This window comes from Strix aluco, chromosome 4 (genome assembly GCF_031877795.1).
Source record: "Strix aluco isolate bStrAlu1 chromosome 4, bStrAlu1.hap1, whole genome shotgun sequence".
NCBI lineage: Eukaryota > Metazoa > Chordata > Aves > Strigiformes > Strigidae > Strix > Strix aluco.
The window spans coordinates 124,661,329-124,683,694 of NC_133934.1; the positions used below are offsets into that span (position 1 = coordinate 124,661,329).

The 22,366-nt window shown below is 41.6% G+C and overlaps 1 protein-coding gene across 4 annotated transcripts in view; it reads left to right on the forward strand.

The window, feature by feature from the left end:
- BRF1 (BRF1 general transcription factor IIIB subunit) overlaps nt 1-22,366 on the forward strand; it is a 179,327-nt gene that overhangs the window by 111,510 nt on the left and 45,451 nt on the right. For all 4 annotated transcript variants that reach the window (XM_074820977.1, XM_074820978.1, XM_074820979.1 and 1 more), the window contains 3 exons: nt 19,044-19,105; nt 21,294-21,375; nt 21,473-21,528. In XM_074820977.1, the coding sequence (XP_074677078.1) occupies nt 19,044-19,105; nt 21,294-21,375; nt 21,473-21,528 (200 nt within the window). The remainder of the gene's footprint in view (nt 1-19,043; nt 19,106-21,293; nt 21,376-21,472; nt 21,529-22,366) is intronic.

Sequence of the window (22,366 nt, forward strand, 5' to 3'; positions counted from 1 at the left end):
AACATTGTGAAGCCCTATTAAATCATAATTACTGCATACATGAGAAATAAAGCTGCTGAGTTTAGTGCTAATTGTGTTACGTATGCAAAGTACACTTGGTCATCAGTGCAAGTGTGTGTCCCCATCCTGATCACTCTTCTTCTGACTCCAGCTTCAACGCTGCAGTTGCTTTCGTGGTTTTAAGCCCCGTTTGTGGAAATGGGCACTGTCTGTGGCCTGCCTGGTGCCACTTTCTTTGTGTGATGCCTTCAGAGCACTTTGAGGGTTTGATCTTTGTCTCCATGTGCTGTTTGCTCATTGGAAAATATTTTCTGTGGCTGGACTAGCTCCTTCCCAATTTTGAGATCTAACCAATAAAAACTTTGGTACAAGCTAATCTTTCTAGTCTAGCCTCTCCATGCCTATGTTTGGCAGTCTTGATAGACTGTATCCCTGATTGAGCCTTCATTATGCTGTTAATGAGATGTGAAGAGCTTGCTACAGCCAGCATGGTAATAGGAGACCACCAGCTGCTTTGAATGCAGTTTTTTGATACCTGAAGTCTTGGATATGAATTACATATGGCATGATTTTCTTACTTGACTATGTATGTCACTCACACACGAGTATTGCGTGTGCATGTGTTACTGTAAAATCTGTGTACACTTTTTTCATGCAGGATCTTTGCATTTCATTAAAGGATAGGAATGCTATAAACTAGTTCCATATTCGTGCCGTTAGTAACTAGGAAGGTTAAGGGATGAAAACTAATCATATAGTTTGGCTGAAAGTTTTCCAAACAAATTTAGAGAGTAGTTTTGGAGAGAAACCTGCAGCTTGTTAGAGCCATCAGGGAGATAAATTTGAGTGAAAGCATAAGCTGAATCATGTGAATACAATTTTAGAACATTTGTGGATGTTTTAGGAATTTTCCAAAGGATTGGTTTATCAGTACAGACACTCCTTATAGGAAAATGTGTGTAATTTTTTTTCAGAAATCTTGGTCAAAAAGAGCTGCCCCAGAGTAGTGGGTGCTGTGGTCAGGAGAAGGTACTGGAGAGTAGGGTTCGGGTTCCTGAGCTGAGCAGAGCAGACCCATCTCTTAAACCTTACTTGGCCATGTTCCATGTGAATGAATGCCCTTAGCCCCTGGCTGACCAGCCTGGCTGTCCTGTTGCCCCGAGTGTTTCAGGGGAGGAAGTCTCTTTATGCCCTCGTCCTCCTCCTCGTCCTCCTCCTCGTCCTCCTCCTCGTCCTCCTCCTCGTCCTCCTCCTCGTCCTCCTCCTCGTCCTCCTCCTCGTCCTCCTCCTCGTCCTCCTCCTCGTCCTCCTCCTCGTCCTCCTCCTCGTCCTCCTCCTCGTCCTCCTCCTCGTCCTCCTCCTCTTTTCTTATTTTTTGTTTCATAAAATTCTAGTCTGAAACGGGAAATGTATTTAATCTATAAAAGCTTTTCCTGGCTTGGATTTTTTTTTTTGCCTGACTCCTGCCTCATCCCGATGCCTGAGTGGCAGTGGGCAACGTCTCTTTTCTGTCTTTAATTCCTCCAATAAAAGCATGACGGAAAATCAGCTTTATTTTCAATTTGAGAAGTGTAAAAGCCTTACATTGCTCTTTAATGAGGCTAACCAGCCGCTTAAGGCCTCATCCTCTCTTGCTTGAGGAAAAAAAGGCAAAAAAGCTGCTATCTCCTCTCTTGCTGCTTCAGCTGGCTGCTGGCTGCAGGCTCTTTGGAGAAGGATGTGGCAGCAGGGCTGTGTCTCCAGTTCAGAGATGTGCAGCTGGGAGAAGAGGTGGAACATACTGAACCGGGGATCTGGTACATCATTCTATGTGTTGATATTTGACACGTGTGCTGCTGCATCGATACTACTTTTTAATGGAGCGAGGTAGAAGCAATCAGCCCGAGCAGGTTTTTATGCATTGTTTTCCCTTGCATTGAGGAGAAGTCCAGGTCTGCTGACATTTGCTCTTTCTAGGCTTAGGCTTAGGGAGGTGGAAATGTCCAGGAGCACAGACCTGGGCAAGCAGGGAGAAGACGAGAAGCTCAGCAGGGGCTTTAGAAATGGTCCTTTCCCCACACCTAAATAGCAGAATTACGAAAACAGTCATTCCCCAAACACTAATGGAGGGTTGTGTTTCATGGTTGACTTAAGATGTTTTGGCATTTGTAGGCACCAATCTAAGGTTTTCCTTCTGTTGGGGCTTCTTTTCAAGGTTTTCTCCTGTCTGCACTCCCTAGCATCTGAAAAGATGCTGGTTCTCTGTGTGGGAGATACTTTCAGGGACATTGATAATTGCTCTGGTCTTTCTGGGAACTGATTCTCAAGTAACCTCTGAAAACATAACCATCTAAAGGATCACTGCCCCACTCCTAAATCATTGTTGAAATAGGCTGCGGATTAAAACAAGACTCATAGAGGTAGTGTTGGGGGTGACGATGCAGACACCTACAGGCACACAGGAAACCTGACTAAAAAACCTGAATAACTCCCTGCTATTATGAGAATTATATGATACTTCCTTTTCTGCGCCTGCCAGAATTTGAGCCAATTAAATGCTCGCAGTTATTTGGTTAGGTGGCCAGTTTGCAGAAGAAATGCATATTCCTGCCCTGCCCTTCTGCTAAAAAGCAAGAAAAGTCTTTCACCAAAAAACTCAGCTGAAAACTGAAATTGTTCATTAGAGAGCTGCGGAAAGTGAAATACGTGGAGGCTACAGAGAGGATGCTAAATTTGCATGGAAAGCTAACTGCTCGGGAGGATGTTATTTGAGCAATTCATCACAGTATCTGAAATGTCAGGAATGGAGGCCTGGGTTCAGTTCAGGGAGTCTTCATAGTCTCAGTTGTTATTGAGAATAAAGACTTATTAACCTAGGTCAAGGAGCTACGAAACGTGCCCTTGGAAGAAGGAAATACAGTACAGACAGATGTGCGACACTTGGCTACTTTGGGTTTAATATGATGATATAAATTCACGTGCAGTGCTGCGGTGGATCCTGACCACTTCGCATTTGTCTTGCATCTTCTGAAAAAGCTAAAATAATCCTCCATTTAGTACTTTATTTTCTTGCGGTACAGGTTTGGCTGGTAAAGACAATACCTGCAAACTGAAAATCCACAAAAGTAAACCCTTGAAATGGAATGCCACTTCTGCAGGGTTTTAATATTTTTGTGTAGCGGTGTGTTGTTTTACTTCTGTTCAGTAGCTTTGAATTTAGTCTGAAAAATTAATTTCTACGTCCTCTTAAGGAATAACTTCATCACACCGCCCTACACACTTCATCTGTTTTATTTGTTGGTCTGAAATCTGTGGGACTGTCATAGTAGTCAAGATATGTATGCATGGGTTGGACTGCGGCTTGTGTAGATGACCCTTGTAATTAGGGATTTCGGATATGACACTACAGACTGTTGATGAAGAGAGTCATGAATTTAGCCTTGTATAATTGTAGTTTGACATTTTTGGGTTGCTAAATGCTTTCATAACTAAAATGGATGTATTATCCAATAGAGGAATAATATTAATGTTGGCACTGTTGGCAATTAAAACGATTTTGGAAACTGAATTTTACTACTCCTGATTGCTTTTGAAATAATTTGTTTTTCAATGTTACTTTAGGATTGGTTCATTTATTAGGTCTTCTTTCTTGTGTGACAATGAGATAATTGCTGTTTATTTTTTACCTTGTAAGCAATTATAATCAAAGCAGGCAAATCTAGAGTCTGCTTTGACCTGGAATTAGAGTGACCTGTCAACATGAGGCTACTGTAGTCTTCAGCTTTTCAATTTTTTTTTTTTTTTTTTATTCATATGCACTCACCAGAATGCTTTCAGTAGGGCTGAAAAATTGCATTTAGAGGTTTTGGTGTCCATTAGTTACAGTGCTGCAAATCCGTAGAAACTGGCAGGTAAGACCAGATTTGGATTGGTTATTAATAACAAAAATTGTGATCTTTTATCTAATATTGTGTGGACTGTGTTGGGTCAAGAGTGTCTGAGGTGGCTGGACAAGGAGATGCTGGCAGGGTCTGTCAGGAGGAGTAGTTGCAAATTAGGGGGAGGAATTACAAAAATTTGATTCTAGGGATTTTTTGCAGCCAAGTTTTGCTAAAAGGAAGCAGAAAATACTTTCTTTTAAAGTCAGCAGGTTATGGTAAGGCTCAGCTTTCATATTGAAACGTGTGTACACCTAAGACTGAAGAAGTTGTTTTCTGTGACGAAAGACGTGAACGTTCACAACTGTGCAGCAGAAGTGAGGAAATGAATATGAAATGAGAGAAAGTAAATAATGCTGTTAAGTAGTACCAGGAAAGAAATTCAGAGCAAGTAACAGGGCTCTTGAGATAGGTGTAAACACAGAAGCCAGAAGTAGACAGCTGTGCAGTGGGTGGATGGATACCATTTTTCAACAAATTCACTACCTAAATGCCGTGTTTGATTTAGTTACAGTGGGGAAGCCACCATGTGCTCACAGATGGGAAGGAAGTAAAACAGTGCTCTGTGACCAAATCGTTAACACTTATATAGGAACAAGGTGAATGACTGATTTGGGAAGTTATGCTTAATGGTCCTTACTAATTCCCTGCTAAAGGTAAAATATGCAAATCCACATTACCATAGAAATCATGTATTGAAATGCAGCAACATCCACATCAGCATGAAATTGTGTCACTTGTTGGTGGTATTGTATTCCATCAATGTTTTCTATTAAATAAAACATACTTAAGTGAGAAGTTGCTTTTCCATGAAGGCTCTCTTTACACTTCAAGCCAGAGTTTTTTGTGCTTAGTGGGAGTACTGCTTTCCATGCTATCACCGTTGTCTCATGGCTCTGTAGCTGCTGCAGAACCAGCACAAAGCTCCTGTGCTAAGTTCTTCCCCAAGAGCAAAGATAAAATCCCTGTTCTATGCTGCCCTGGTTGAATTTGGCCTTCAGTTTTAACATAGAGCAGGTGTGTTGGGATATGTTGTTGTGGGTGCTGCTGGCTGAGGTTAAGAAGTGTCTCTCACCTTGCTGGCTCATCCCCCTCTTATCTACTGGTCTAACCGCATGCGTAGTTGCCTCCCTCACCCGGATCTGTCAAAGCTGTCACAGGCTCCTGTTTTAATAACAGGGTCATTTTGCCAGACACATGTTAGACAGTGACACCTTGACAGGCACAGCAGCAGGCGGGAGGCAGTGCGGGACAGAGTCACTGGGGGCAGCAACCAGCTCCCCCATTCAGCTGGGGTTGGAGGAGTACTTTGGACCGTACCTTTGCGGTGGTAAAGAAGATACAGTTTGGAGGCTGAGAGCGGCATTTGTGCCTGCACTGAGGTATCAGTGCTGGAGAGGTTTTACGATCTATCGGTCAACAGGAGTGGGCAATTTCAGATGTGCTGTTGCCCAAGTTAATTTTATGTGCAGGGTCTTTGTACTGGGAGTAAGGTTGATGCTTGAAGTTCAGCTCCAGAAATGCAACGCTTAGAAATCTGTGAGCAGTGAAGAAGTTTGGTTTAACAAGGTGGGGAGGGAATTCAAAAAGGTACACTGAATTCTCTCCTGAAAAAGCCTTCTTTTAAATTTAAGGTATTGCTTATCTTGACTTTCTGAAAGCTCACATCAAACTTTCTTGCCTTTGAAAGCTTGATAAAAACTCTTGAAATACTTTGACTGAAACAGAAAATTTCATAGTGAGACATTTTGAAAACGGAACGATGTTTGTGGGCAAGTAATTTAAACAGGTACTAACACAAAACAGTGCTGTACTTGAAAGGATACAATTGGTGTACACACACAAACTGGGTAGAATATCACTGGGAGCAATAAAATCTAGGAATTCTTCATACTGCTTTCATTGCAAACAATTTTTATGGTATGGCCTGTAAAGCAATTGAAATGCAGAGAGCTGGCACATCACTAGATTGATAATTCCTCCTGCTACTTACAAGTTATTCTCAGTACAGATGTCCCCAATTCTTTCTTTCTATCACATTAAAGTTTCTTGTCTGCTTCAATTTCATGCCTGCCTCAAACGTAGCATTTTTTGAAATTGTCCCTCTAATTTTTTTTTTTGTCTTTAAAAGTTTATATCATATGAAATCTAGCTGCTGTTTTTTATCCTAAGGTTTACACTTAAACTTTTAACAAGCTCATTTTTAAGAACAGTCTTCCTTGAGAGAGCACTTGGATGATCCATCAATAATTATGTAGTAATAAAGCAACTGTGTAAAAATGGCACCTACGTGCCGAACAGATTGGTTTGCAGAGCCACTGACAAAGACTAATGTTTATTACATTTTACTACTTTTGGTTCTGAAGATGCAATACAGCTATTTTCTTTTTGGCGTAAGCTTCACAAAAAGTAATTTCCAATTGTGGAATGTTTATGATAATGAGGATGTGTAACTAGGGAGAGCCCAGACTGACTTTCAAATACCAGCATGAGTTTGCAATGCTGGTAATATAGAAAAAAATAAAACCCATTTTTTTATTTTATTTTTTTGCTTAACAGATTTTTTTAAGCAGTCACTGGGACAGAGCACACAGGAAACCTTACAGTGTCATGTAGTTACTCTTCTGAATTAATTGCTATTATATTAATTGTTGATTCCCCAAAATTTGGCAGTCTTCCTCATTCTCCTTGCTGCATCCAAAGATTTATACTTTTAATTTTACTACAATATGGAGAAAAATGTAGTGTCTAAAAATAACACGAAAGCCTGAAATTGTTGTTCTTGTTTACTTTCTTTTTTTTAAGTGCCAGAACAATTGAGTCTGTGAGTTAGATGACTTTGTGTTGTTCAAATCTGTCCTTCTCTTTTGGGTAAAATGTGGAATACCATAATATATAAGTTTTTATGGCTGGTAGATGCGCAGTCATTTTGGTCAGTCAAGCTGGTTGCTTGCAGTGTCACCACAGTGATGAAACTGTCTCTTGGTAGCAGCTGAGCAACACCTTGAGAATTAGACTTTTGTGGATGCAGCCGTTGGGATCCCGGCCTCTGCAGCCTCCGGCACAGCCTCCTGGTGCTCCTTCGTTGGATTCCCCAGGGTGATGCCGGTGGCTATGGATCCCTTGGCACAGTTGTGCTGGCTGCCTGTCAGTGCTGTCCTAGCTATAAAGTGCTTTCATCGACTTCCAAATCTCTTCTGGGCAAAGGCCAAAAGTCACAGGTTCTCTGCCGTTGCTTGCCAGAAATAACGACTTGGCCTTATCTTGGGTCCGTTACGTCCAGTTTAGAGTGAGGGGTGCAGTTGGTCCTGCTCCCAAAAGGCCCTTGCGTGGCATAGCTCCAGCTTCATCCCCTTGGTCTCTGGGGGCAATGGCAGAGTTGTCCACATGCCTGGTTCATCTCAGCAGGAGGTGGGGAGCTATTTCACAGACCAGTTTGCTGCCACAGCCCTCAAGTCTTTGTGGCAACTTCTAGCTACGTCAGCAAACGCTTTCAACCCAGATCATTCATTTCAGTTGGCAGTCGTTGACAGTAATGTTCCTTTGCTTGGCTTTAATTTAGCATTTAAAGATTTTTATGTTGATTTTGATGGCGTGAAGGGAATATCATGGGAGTGTTTTGTCTGGACTTTAGTATTCTCTGCTTTATCTTGCTAGTAAGATTCAAAATCTTACTCTTTCAGGAGACAGGGCTTTTGTCTGTGCACCTTTCTAGCTCTTCCCTCATCAGTCCCTTCTGTTAGCCCATTATTCCACGTGTATTTCACTGCACAGTTAATGATGCTTAAGTCTGCTGTGGAAAGAGTTTACCTAGTTAAAACTAACATAACAAAGAACAGTCCATCCTAGTCTTATCTAAAGAAGTAAAAGAAAGAAATAAATAAAATATAAATAAACATCTATTCCATAGGAAAGGACAGTAGGTCTGAATTTGAAATGATGATCTGGTGAGTTGGGTTTCATTTTGTAATGAAATAGTAAAAAGTTATCCAGAGCTTATTTTCAGAAGATAACTTTGGTTTAGTTAATTCAAAATAAACACTCCTGATTTCAGAGAATATTGCATGTAATGCAGAATGTTTTTAAGTGAATTGATACATGAAATGCACATCACTTTCTCCAAATGGGCTGCGGGCATGTAGTTGTGTTTCTGAGAATTGGTGCCATAATACAGTATGTTATGTGAACTTAGATTAAGCTTCATGGGAAAGCGTCGTTGTTCAGTTAATTAAAGAAGAACAACTTTAATACTATGCCATATGCTGTAAAATAAAATGGGTGCATGGCAGAAAGAGTCATGAATCCTTTTAGTGTATGTGAGACTGAGCCATGATTTGTGACTTTGTTCTTGCCTCTGCAATACCGTGTTAAGTAGAGGCCTAATATATTTAAATAAAGAATTAATTACATGTGGATGTGGGACCTTATCTTTTCCAGTGCTCTCTTTAAAATGTGTTACCAGTCTATCTGGTTTTCAAGACTTACTAAAATCTTTCCAAAGTCTTCACTTCACTCTGCATCTAAGCAACATTTAAACAGGGTCCTTTGTGTGTCTGTAATGTGGAGAAGACTGGCAGATTGGTGAGAAACTGTAAAATGAGCAATACATAACCTAGCTAAAATGACATATTAAATATAGTCCTGTTACTATATAAACTTTATATACAAGTCAGATGTTGAGATTAATCAGAATGACAGGTTGTACAAGCATATGGCTGGCCTTTCTGATAGCCATTAGCTTGAAAGGCCGTCTTTGAAACCGGCTCCATTATTTATAGGTGAATCACGCTGCTGGGCTTTGTCGGGAAAAGGTTATTTCTCCAGCTCCACTGAAACCTCCTGAGCACGGAAGTGCCTTTTTCCACTGTTCCTGGAGAATAAGATGAATTATTCTCCCGGAACTTCTCCACAACTTTCTTCTTTTGGAAAGTTGTGGTGTCAGAGGGCATTCCAGCGCTGTAATGATGAATCTCAAGCATATGGAGTACACATGCTAATTAAGCTGTGCTTATGGTTCAGTCTATCCAAATGCCAAGGCACTGGGGCCTCGGAGCTGCTGCAGGCAAAATGTTAAAAACCTTCACCACTGTCTACTGCGCATCTGGGAAAATGTTTGCTGCAGTCCCTAAAACATCTGGGGAGAGGAGCAACAAATGCATGTCTTCTCCAGGAGTTTGCTGCAGTACCTGTGCTGTCTGCAGCAGGATTGTGCTGCAGTTTGACCAGATGACCAAGTGAGCTTGCCCGTGTTCCACTGTCACCTGGAGCCACCCAAGCAATGCCTGTACTTTGCAGAGATCCTTATATGCTTCATATAGTTGCCCGAATGGATGCAGAAGTGCCCTGGTCCCTGGAGCATGTGAGCTTATACGTGAGCTCTGTTTGGGTTGAGAGCAAGACAGAGAAATACTCTCCCACCTACCTGTTTCTCAGCCATTAGGCATGGTCAGAGATAAAAAGATAGCACTTCATCTAACATGAAAGGGCCCGACCTCCATGATTTTTATTTAAAAGCATGGTCTGTGCTGGCTGCGACCATCGCTTGCATAATGCACTGATGTTCTTAATGCGGATCAGCATTTCTGTAGCTGCTACCTTTTAAGAACTCAAACCCATGTCTCCTACTTCCAGGTTTGTAAACCCCAACAGTGGTCCTGATCACGGAACCAGAGTCAGGATCTTATGTGCGTGATCTCTCCCTGCTCCATGCCTCTGATAGTCCTGGTGGCACAAAACACTGCCTGGTAGCTGCTCTGAATCCAGCCCCCATCCACCACATAGGCTTTCTCCTCTGGGCCAGGTTCCTGCCTAACTGCTTTGTTTACAAAGCTTTTGCTTTTTGCAGGGGAACTTCTGCTCTTGCCTGTTATTTTACCATGGTAATAATAAATAATAAGAATAATAAGAATAAACTTTTATCTTCTTTTTCCTTTCCTCATCTCTGTAATTCCCTGCTTGCTATTTCTCATTAGCAAGGAAGGAAGAAGCTGGGTAACAAAATGAGAAATTTCTTACCTGATAATTTTCTTTCAGTTAACAGCTTCTCACCATTCAGCCCACCCAGACAGTGCAGTAAGTGGCCAGGATACAAATTGAATTTTTTTCCTCTAAATAAAGACTCAGGTGTATAATTTCGTACACTATATTGTGATGTTGTCTTAATGCCAGTAATTGCCTACTGAAGAACTTCTGTAGTCCAGGTGGCTTCTGGTGGCTGGTGCTGAGCTTGTCACCATATCTACCATAGACGAGCTCTGGACCTCAAAGGAGAGGGTAGAAGTTAGCCCACCTTTGCCAAGAGATGGTAAGGGTGATTAGAAGAGAACTGTAAGTGGAAAGTTCAACTTGTTCCTCTTTCTCACTTGGCTGGGTGAGTTATTTTGCTAGAATGTTTTTAACCTGGAGCAGCTCTTTGGTCCAGACCACAGTTCTGGGAGCAAGAGGAAGACTGCTTCTTTAGTGGGAGAGCTGACATAGGCCAGGTGGCCTTTGGATGCCCAGTGCTGGCCTGTGTCCCTGTCCCGGGGCTGGGGAGCTGTGGGGTGGGAGCGCAAGGGTAAGTGTGGTAACTCTGATGTGGCCAGAGATGTGTTGGAGTTAAGCTGGGCTCTGGTTGACATGACAGTTCAACCGTTGTTTGTACTTCTACTAAAGTAAAATTGCTCTAATTTTTGGGCCATCATCTGAGCCAACCATGACTTTTCAGTGATGTCCTAGCAAAATAGGTTAGCTTTGCTTTGGAGTTCCAATCAGTCAAATTAGCCTTAAAATGATGTATTGCGAGTCTCCCCCAATTTTTCCTGTGTCTTTGTGGCTTAAAAACATGTGTATGTATGGCTGTATACATTTAAAATTTTTTGTTGGTGGGACAGAAATTGATTCATGATTGTAAAAAATACAGATAAAAATAATCCAAGCAAAATTCTAGGATTTGCTTTTAAGTTCTCTGTAGATCAGAGCTCCCTGTCTCATTTTATTTGGTGTGGGGAGGGTGGCACATTACAGGAGTAGATTTACTTCTCAATAAAACATATGTCCTTCTGCTGGGGTGACTGAGTACCAGCCAGGCAAGGATCCTGAGCTTGCAGGGACGGACAGCAGAGCATTTAGCGCCCACAGCAAGACCTGGCTACTTAACCGGCAAGCTGCAGTTGCAGAAATGATGCTTCAGCACTTAAAAATTAAACCAGCTGTTCCCTTTATGGCTGGCTTGGGTGTAAAGTGCTCTTGCTGTTTTACATAGTGGTCTGGCAGCCCAGAGAAAGTGAGCTGGAGCCTGATCTGAGCCCGGCTGCCTTTGCTGTTGGCTCTCCAGGGCGTTGTACAGCCCTCGCCCTCTGTAAGAGATATGGCAGCACTTTGCACTTGCGGGGTTTGGAGAGGGGAACTGATTAAGATGCTGGTCAGTTCTTCTCCCTGGCCTCTCCCTTTATATAAACTGTTACTGTTGGATACCCCTGCAGAGATTTTAAAAAATGCAGAAAATACAGGCCAGAAGGCACCAAAAAGAAGGAAGGGTGGGGGAAGGGAGAGGAGAGAAAAGATGCCAAGAACAGCATAAAAGGCAAAGGAGGAAAATACCGCGGGGAATTGGTGATCAGATGGAAAAGAGCAATAAGTAGGGGAAATCTGTCTTTATAGTCTCCATTTTAAAAACTTTTCAGTTCATAACTACTCAGGCAGGAGGGGGTGAATATGTGGACGAGCGCTGAGATGCGAGTGTGTTGCGCCTTCGGCTGGAGCGCTGTGACCGATCTTGGCATCGCTAGATGCAGAAATCATGAGTTGGAGAAGACTTGTGTCAGTGCATGGAAGCTTGTACCATTTCTGGGCTTTGGAGCTGAAAAACGTCATTTGTGGTAGCTAATTAGTATGTTTCCAGGTGAGTATTTGTCAAGTTGATCATTGACGGTTATTGGTTTCATCAGTAAAAAATAGCTTTTGCCATATTGTTGAGAGCAGCCGTCCTCTGAGCGGTTGGTCATGGCAGCAGGGTTGTGAGCTTAAAAAAGAATGATGAGTTGCATCAAGTAGGTTGCATAAAGGATGCTCTTTTTCACTCTTTTCAAAAGGTGTTGGGGGGAACATGAACGTTATTCCACAAGAGGAACATCTGCTGCTGGTTTTGAGGACAGTGTCAAGATGTTCTTCAGTTCAAAAGCTTAACTTTCAGCTGTATTTATTTTGGGAGGTTGAAAGGATTTTTTTCTTAAGGGCTTTTTTATATTGCTATGTAGTTCAATAAGCATGAGCTTACCTTTAAAGAAAAATCTTCAGAATCTTCAGAATGAGAATAGCATTGTTTATTGCTGGCCTATTTTTGTGCTACCTGCTTTAAATACATATATATTGCAGGGGAGAATTTCTGCAAAGAATGGAGTGATTAATTTTTTTTCTGATTAATTAGTGTTTAAGTTAACAAGTTTCCATGTCTATTAGACTAGTGGCATAACCTTTAACTGGATATAAAATGCATGGATGTGGTTTGGTTCAATCCTCCGTGGATTGCGAGGTGAAACAATAGCATTTGTTTCAGTATGGATGTGCTGCCAGAAAAGCAGCAGGGTTGTTGGTGGGGTTTTTTTTCTAAATTGAAATTTAATTTATAAAAAATGTGTTCAGTATCTAAGAAAAGTTCTGTGAGAGATGACTGACTGTAGGAAAATCTTTTCTCGTAATTCATTCTCATATATCATTAAGCACACAAATTTGAAATTCTCTTCCTGTGATGGGATAATTGTTCTGCGACCGCTGTACAAAGGTGGCTAATGTGGGAAGGCTGTTGGGTGTCAGTCAGCTGCTGCAGGACAGATGTAACACCTGAAGTTTGAATCTCAGTGTGAGGAAATAGAGATGCAGGCACTTAATAAAGGTGGGTTTGTACTTCTGTGCGGGTTTAAGGAAGAATCTTGTAGGAGAACGTCCTTCTGCCCACAGCGACATGGACGAGCCTCATGCAGTGACTGCGAACCAGCCGGGGATGGTCCTGGTTCTTGTTCCTCTTTGCTCTGTGAGAAGGTCCTATTTTCAGCAGATGGGGGTAGGGAAAGAGCTAATGAGCTTGTACATCCCTGCTTTTCAACAGGCTGCACTTGCACAGCTGCTCTCTCACGCTGGCCATAGTAGATTATGTAGTCGATACATGGAATTTCTGTGGTTTTATTCGATCAAGTCTTTTGCCTCTTTGCTCTTCCTTTGCACCTTTTTGGGCTTTGCCCCTCTGTACTTCTTACAGTCCCAGGAGTTGGCTGGTGGGCGCTTTGCAGTGCCAGGGCTGTGTGTTCTGGTGCTGCTGGGCAGCCCGGCGCCAGCCGGCGATGCCTCCCACCATCCCTTGTCAGCAGGAACAAACGTTTCTGGGAAGAAGGGGCCTCACTCTGTGTGGTGCGGTGTGTTTGCTTTCTCTGAAGGAGCTAGCAGGCTGGAAACTTGGCTTCGGCTGAAGAGGACCCCGTAACCTTGCCTTGGCAGAAGGAAATAATAAAGTGACAGACTTCATTTATCTTTCTGCTGTATGCGTGGCCTCGTGTGCTCCGTATGCCGTCAGACCTAAATCCTGGTGTTGAAGTGGCACTATGAAGGAGTAGGCTGTAATTTTCAAGGTGGCTTCAGGTACAGTAAAATAAAAAACGTTCTCACTTAAATATGAAGATACACGTCATGCGTTTTTGTGACCTTATTTTGTCAGTAAGTGCAATTAATTTTGCTCTGTCCTTACATCTTGTTTTCGTGTTGTACTTTTGTTATGACGACACATGTCGTTGCCGAAGGAGACCGGAGGGAAGCAGAGCCCTTGGCAGCCGTTGGGTGTGTGCTGTGGGATGGAGGCACGGTGGGGCCGGCTGGGATTGCACAAAGAGACGCTTTATCCGGAGCAATGAGATTGGCAACAGTTTAAAACTGCCAAGATAACCTCCCAGCCTGCTCCGGAGGCTCCTAGCCCCATATTACTAAAACCCGCAGCGTACCCTGCTCGTACAGCCCCGCGGACTCTGCACACACCGTGATGCGTGGCGGGTTCGTTTGCGCACCCATCGATCCCCGTACGCTGCACTTCATGCTGCGCTGCTGCTGCTGCAGCATTTTCACATCCATTTCTCTTCCCTACCTGATTGCTACGGCACTTTGTCTGCCCTGCGCCACTGCCGCTCCCCTCCCGTTACCCACACTTAATGACTGTTCTCTTCATGCCCCTCGGTAAATCAGTTATCTTCCCCTCCAGATGGGTTCTTGTCCCCTCTGATCAGCTAATCAATTATATTCTGGTGCGGTTGTGCAGTGCCTTTTTTGACGCTAAGCTTCCACCTTCCCTCGGTGCTCCTCGCAGCTCCCAAAGTGGCACCGGCACCGCTCATCAGATTTAGCTGCAAAAGCATTTCTGCCCCATCGGGTTCCTCCAACGATCTGCGGGAGCCTTCTGTGGCTCCCCTTGGTTTTAATCCCTCCCTGGAGAGCAACAGTCAATCCCACTATTTCTGATGCCCCGGGCTCAGGTCGTTTGGTTTGTTGCTTAAGGATTTTTGTTAGTGAAAAAGCCTCTCCCAACTATTTTCAGATTTTGTAGTGCTTTAGCCCTGAAGTATTTCTTAAATGCTGGGGGTGCTTAGTGTCTGGTTTTATTCTGAATAGATGGAAGGGTTCTTTGTTTAAACTCTTTTGGCTCTTTAACTGCTACAAAACAGTGCGACTGAGGGTGTATTTTCTGCGTGGGACCAGAGCACCAAGTGCCTTCTATTATATCTGCTCCAGAGGATTTCCTGGGAAGTGTTCAGCCTCCATTTCTGTCTGTAAGGAAATCCTCTTATCTGGGCAGAGCAATAAATAGTGCTGCCTCCTGTAATAGAAACAGAAAAACACATTCTTCACATGGCTGTTTTTAAAAATGTGGGGTTTAAAATATATCGGCTGGAATGATTCTTCTGTAATAAATCCCCATAATAGCGTGCTATGTATACATTTAACTAGCTGCACAGAGGTAGGGAGAGGGGGAGACGGTGTGTTAAAAGAGGGTTTAGCATGCATTTAGTAATGACAAGAACAGTAAATAATCCTACAGGTTTACAAACCTAATCCCCAGTGTCTGATTGTAGCCCTTGCATCTACTAGAGTCGGTTGGAAAGGCATTAAAAGGCTGTAAAGAAAGGGCTTTTGGGGGGTTTTATTTTTAAATATTGGGGGAGCTGGCTGGGTGAGTGATGGTTTTAAGTGGCATGAATGTAGTTGATTAAGCTCTAGAAGTGCCCATCTTCCTCCTCCTGCCACGGAGAGGTTAGGTGAAGATGGAGTGGGCTGCTCCTTGCTGCCTCGCTCTACTGTCTTCCTGATGGTACTTTCATTTAAGAACTGGATTTGTTGGGGTGGGGGGTGGTGTTGTTTTTAATGCCCGACTTATTTTTTGCCTGTGCCCTGCAGTAAAGTGGTTGTTTTTCTTAACAGAAGAAATCCGCAACGTCTAAGAGCTGTGCCACGTGACGCTACTCCTTTTAAATAAGCTTTTAAGAGGTTGAACCAGATGTTGGCCACATCTGTGTTTTTACTTCATCGAATATTTCATTTTGACCCTTTTATTAAAAGAGAAAATGATCATTTAGAAATTGTTTTGAAAAGTTTAGCAGCTGGGAAGATCTTTCTGGTATATAAAAAAGCAAGGGGTTTACTTTCCATGCCCTGGAGTGAGCTGTATAACATCGAGCAGATGGGTATTTATGGCTGGTAGGGTCTACTCCTGTTGGAAACGATTGCCGTGGAAATTTTCAGATCAAAACGGATGTATTCTGTTTTGAATTGACATTCTGTAACAAAATATGTATTTTTTTTTCTCAGTAAAAGTGTTAAACTAAGGATTTGGAGGCACCTTCTCTTCTGAAAAGCCCCTTGCATTTAATGAATGTCTATTGCCTTGGCAGGAAAGAGGATGACTTGCAGGCAGAGGGATATCCTGCAATTACTCCCTGTACTGCTGTTATGGGGTCTAAGAAATGCTTATTACATATAACTTGCTTCTGGATTCTTCTCTGCAATTTACCAGTTGGAGAATGAGTTTTCCCTCCCCATTGCTAATTGATCCAATGAAAAAAACCTGGCACCTAATTCAGTAACAACTTGTATTTAAAATGACATGTGAAATTGTTCATGGTGCCTGAAATTACATCATTTTCAGTCTGGCCTATTAGGGCTGTATAAGCGAACAGACACCTACTGTACTGTGACATATTAAATTTTAAACCTCTGATCCAAAAATATAGCAGGGTATAGGAGGAGAGAGGTGTTTAATGATGAATAAAAGCAGTGGCAGCTTGATTTCAGTGGGATATTTTTATTGCTCTTAACATGCTGTGGCAGTATTTACAACAAATAATTTTGGGATGCAATTTTATGTGAAGTTGAGCAGTGATGTAAGCAGTTCAAAATTTTGAATTTTCTAGTCCACAGTTTTCAGAACTCACTAGTGATTTTTGAGGTTGGCTCCTTTTTTCTTTGTCTCTAATTCCAAGTCTGTGTAGATAGTTGACATTTTAGTTTATCTGGTGCAATGAATATGGAAAAAAACCCCAATCCTTTATTTGCCCAGATAAACCAAATTGAAAATTGGGTTTTTTTTCCCAAAAACCTTGAGGAAACAAAAGGTAGATAATGCAATGAAGGGAGAGGCCGTCCCCCCTGCTGTCCTACAACTCGGCAGTTAAAGCACTTATCCAGAATTCAGGAGACCCAGTTTGAGTCCCATTTCTGCACAAACTCCTTCTGACCTAGGAGTCACTTTATTCTGGCCTGGGCACACCCTTACACTCTGCTGTCGAGCTGTTTTATTTTGTGTAATGAAACATTTCTTGGACCCAGGTGGACAATCTCATGGGAAGGCATCTCAGACACTAGACTACAGTATTAACTCCTTTCCTCAGTGAATATTTAAGTATTTTGCTCACTGGAAATCTGTATCTCAGCTCCAGCAGGCGGGACATGTAGTGCTGTTTTGTAGTATACTCCGGACTCCCGTGGGTGATAGGGCATACAGTGGTTCCTCTCTGCGCTTTGCGTGATTACGGTTTGCTTAAAAAATTCTAGTGAGTTATATTAAAGATGCAGCAAGCCACCATGATGTATTTTTGTCAGCTTGCTTTTCCTGTCCAGCCTCGAGCCAGGGTGTGCTTTGCTGTGTCCTTGGGTCGCATCCCTGCCTGCCTGGTAGCGGGGTGCCTGCATGAGGAGCTGGTGACCCTGGTGCAGAATGTTCTGCTCTTACTGCTCTATATAGAGATCAGACCAGAAGAGAAGCATATGTGCTGAACAATTATATAGTTACTATCAGATCTTTTACACTTTAAAAATATTTTTTGGGAAAAAGGTTGTAAAGTAAACGTGGTGCCTGGGACTAAAGTTTAGTTAATTTCTAAATGTAACGGCAATGAGGAATGTTCCTTAAGGCCTTTTCAATCATATCAGCATCAGATTATCTGAATTGGTAAAGTTGATATCACGTTTATGAGACAATCTCAGAAAAAAATCAAAGCACAGTGTAATGCTGTTCCTTGTGACAGGACATTTTCTTTGGGGTGAAACCTATTTTGCATATGACTTGGTATGGAAAGTTTAAAACTTCCTGTTGGTTGTTTAAGGTGGATTTTGAAAAGGCATTTGTAAACGCTTGGTGCCTGATACCAGTAAATGACTGTTGAATTGAGCAGCCACACCCTTTGCATCACCTCAAGAAGCTCAGCCATTATTCCTAACCAGGTGTTTGGTTGGATTCCCCTGTGATTTCATGTACTTCAGGCAACTGGCTTAAACACCTGAGCTTTGCCAAGCAGATCATTCGTATCTTCTGGGAATGCTTGTAATTCCTACCTTTTCTTGTCTTCACCCTTTGGTGCTCCTCAAGCCTTGAGGCTCCGCATTGTCATAACCTGCCGTTGGATCGCAGCTGCCTTCCCCTCCGCCGGTCCAGCGCCGTGCTGCTCTGGAGCTCTGCTCCGTGAGGAAGCACCAGGCTGGGGAATCAAACCATTCAGAGGTCTTGGTTTGTGGGGAGGCTCGTCCCCAGGACTGGGGAGCAGGAACTGTGAAGATGCCAAGCTGTTCTGCACCATTTTGGATTTAATTTGTTATTGCAGATTGTTGAAACTTTATTTATGCAATTAATTATGCAAATAAACTGGTTAGGTCATCTCTTGTCTTGATGAGATGTAACAGAGATGACCAAGAAGATTGCTTCATTCCCCAGCATAAGTCTTTGTTGAATAATTTGTTTTCTTCTCTACCTGGACTACATTAATAGTGTACTACTACTGTACATTAATGTGATGTGGAAAATCAGGTTTTGCTGCTGTACACTCTGCCAGTCCCAAATTAGGCCTCAGTTCTGTGCTGTTATGCTTTTTAATGGATAAAATATTTAAAAATTTGTTTTCAGAAGTCTTAATAAATACAAAACTAGAAAAATTACAGTGAAACTGTAATTACAGAAAGTCATTATTGTTTAACATTTATCTAGACCCTTCCATAGCTTTTAAAAGTTAATTTAAAATTCAGAAATGTTTTAATAATTCCCATTTTACAGATAGAAAAGCTAATACACATCTTTTTGCAGAACTGGTCTGAGGTAAGTGGTTCAAATGATGACAGCTCAGAATCAAGAAGAAAGCCATGGTATGGCTGTCAGCATGATGTGTTATTCACTGGTCCATGCTGCTTCTGTGAAAACAGAAAATATTTTCTAAATCATAATTTACAGACAAATTGTTAATCTGTAGGCTCAGACACAGAAATTCATGTTATGATGAAAGATAAATGGTCATCTTTTAAAAATGGTTTCCCCAGCTTCTTGCTGAACATTTGTGACTGTAAATTAAAATGGGGAAGAAAAGGCAACTGGAAGTGTCTGACAGATTTTTAGTACTGAAGAAGCTGTGCTGGTTCCTGAATTTTAAATGAATTCAGTGTAGTGCATTTGTGTATGTGTGTACCCCCGTATTGAAAATACTCAGCAACACGTTAAACCTCCTGGATGAACACAGGAGGATGCAAATCTCTGAAGGATGATCGTTAAGTGTGACTTTACTGTAGAACTTGAATTGCGATAGATTTTGAACAAACATCTGCCTGATTAAAATGTGTTCTTCTCTGTAGGTGAGAATACAGGAGATGGTGAATTAGATCTGAGTGGGATCGACGACAGCGAAATAGATCGGGTAAGGTGCCCTCTTGTCCTGCATGCCTCTGCATTTGGATATCTGAGAAAAGAACCATTTTGTCTATCTGGTTTATCCTCTCCCCTCACTGCCTCTTCATTCTGATCTGTAGAGAGGTTCGAGTGATTTCAGTGATCTGAGATCAAAACTAATGTTCAAGCAAGCCTGTGAATTTGGTGTTCCTTGCCCAGGTTATATATATATGAGGCTGCTGCTGCTCTCACTGTGCTGGAATAATTATGTTTTAGAATGTCTTTTATTCTGAAGGACTTTTAAAAGTTTGGTGGAGCTCTAAATTCATTATTTAATTAAAATATATTCAACATAGGAGGCTGCCATGGAAACCAAACTGTAAAACCAGCATGTATAGCTTCTGTGTTCTTTCAAAGATTTCTGTAACATTTTCTGGATTTATTATTATTTGTGTGGCAGCAAAAGATATCCTTTACCATCTAGCCTGAATATGACAGACAGACAACTGTGGAAAACGGCTTGTTGAAGGCCACACAGCAGGTCAACACTTGAACACGTGACAGAGTCTGGCTCTCCTGAGACTCTGAGCCTGATGCCCTCTCCAGCCGCCACGCTGGTTTAAAGTGTAATTTGAACAGACAATGCCAATGCTAAAAACTCCTTTTGGTGTACAAAATCATCGAGACCAATGTGGTTGCATGGGGGTTACTGGTCTGCAGAACGTTGTTGGTGATGGATGAAGGAACAGGAAAATGCTCAGCTTGACTTCAGCCGTGAAGTGGGTTTTGCTAGGCTGGGCATTAGGAAGGGTCTTGTGAATCAATGGACGTGGTATGGATGGAGTGGAGAGGCTGAATGTTTTCAGTATTGCTGATCCATAATTTAAACAATTGCACGGGAAGAACAAGTGCATTTTCTCTTCCTCCTAGGCTCTGTGATGAGGTCATAACTCTGCTTTTATGACCTCATGTTCATTTCCATGGGAATAGGCTGTAATATTGCAAGCCCAACATTATGAACTCTCTAAAAGCGTAAGAAAGATGAATAACTGAGCTAGGAGGAAGCAAGTTTTAATATTATGGCCTACTTTTAATAGAAGCAGATGAAAGAATGAAAATACTGGTCTGATAAACCAGGACTTACACAGCTGCTTGCTTGCCTTATTTGCCCTCAGAGGAACGACTACCCCCTGCATTAGTTTCATTTGACTGCAGTTATTTTTCTCATTAAATCCTCAGTACATTTTACTTCGGAGAAAATCTCAAACACTTGAACCCATAGGATGGAGAAATCTCAAAATGCTTTTCTTGCACTTAAACATCATTTTACAAGTCTTGGGTCCGCTGCTTAAAAATTAAGTGTCTTGTTCGTGAAGGATGACCCAGTTTGACTTCTCAGTTCTGCAGAAGTTCTTCACTCCCAGACAGCATCGGCTGTAGAGAACTTATGTTTCATGGACAGTTGTGCTAAATAGTGGATTTATTTTTACATTTAAGTAATTGAAGAGGAGATCTATCTACCAACCTGTCAGCCTGCCTGCTACCTACTTGTGTATTTATTTCTGTAATTCATCTGATGTGTTTTACAGCTCCACACCTACTAATGACGTTACCAAGACTAAGTGGAGTTAACTGACAAAAGCCTAGATGTGGTTACTGAACCCAACTCTCTAAAATCTAGAGGACTAAAACTCCAGCAACGTAAGCTGGTTTCATTCACACAGATATGGCCATTGAGCTCATAATCTCAGTAACTGTGGCTAAACCTTTGCAGAAACCTACTCAGAAGACACATGTTTCTGTTTGGGTAGCACAGGGCAATGGTTCCCATACTGTTTTGAATTACAGACCACCATCAACAGGCAGAATTACTTGCAGACAACCATGTTGTCATGATGCCCTCTCATATCATCTGAAAAAGATCATAAACCCAGGATCATTTTAGGTTAATTACAGATCACGTACAATGAGTCCTGGATGGTTTTAGAAACCAAGCACTCTTTTTCTGAAAACATGTTGTTGTTTTTTTCCAGCTTTAGAAGTTTCTAGAAATGCTCCCTGGTTGTCACATCTCAGTCATGTTTTCTTTTATTAATTTTTTTTTTTTTTTTTTAACCAGGATGTGAATTGACCTTGCCAATGTTTTTTCAATTTAGTTTTGGTCTATGGTTTTCAAATTGATTTCTGAAAGTAGATAAACTTATTTTGTCTTTTAGTATATACTTAACGAAACAGAAGCTCAGATAAAAGCAGAGCTGTGGATGAAAGAAAATGCAGATTATTTGAAGGAACAAAAAGGTAAGTACATAGGACTGAAATTCTCCTTTTGGCCAGTGTTGCTGAAATATGCAGTCTATGTAATCTTCATGCTGGTTACCCTTTTGTCATCTTTCAGAAAAGGAAGCAAGAATAGCAAAAGAGAAAGAACTTGGGATTTATAAGGAACACAAGGTATTAAACTGTGTGCTAATTGTGTCTGTTTGAAAATGTCCTGGAAATTCATTACATTTGCAGATCAGCTCCATGTAGGATGTATGGGCATAATGGTACAGGTCACCACTAAACAAGCAAAAGCTATTGTATCTCTCTACCTGTTATTGAATTACAAGACTGTAATTTTTCAGGTGGTGAGTAAAAACACTTTCTTGCCCAAACTTTTATTTTAAATTACTATTATGAGAAAATTCTGTGCATGGCAAAGTCAGAGCTAGCCCTTTGCATTTATGATTGCTGTCCTAATTGCTTGCTTATTTAAATACAGGTCTTAAGACATGCCTAATTTTTTTTTAATGTGTGCATGGGGAATTTGTTTGTACTTGCCATAACTTCAGTAGCTTTCTTTGCTCTTACAATAATGATTTCTTTATGAAGAACTGAACAGATCCTTGTTACAGTCACTTGAAGGAATATTTTGTTCTACCTTTCATAAAGAATGCGACAGTTATGTTAACAAATGGCATGTCCTGTCTCCATGTTTAGCAGTTTAAAGCAGCCTAATTGGCCGTATATTCACGATTTACAGCATTAGTATTTTGTGTAATTGAGCAAGTGACAAGTCAAATGTTCCACATGCAACTAAAATCCATGTTAGTTTTTAGTGCGTATATCCTCTATCTTTTTTTCCGACTAATGTGAAAGACAGAGTTTCCTACTTCCCTTAGGTATTTCAACAATAAAAACAAAACCAGACAATGAAACACTGTTTTATACTTCAGAGTTTCTCATTCATCCTGCGCTTACGCAGACGTGGCAGTCTACCAGCAATTTTCAAAATTGTATAACTTGTTGG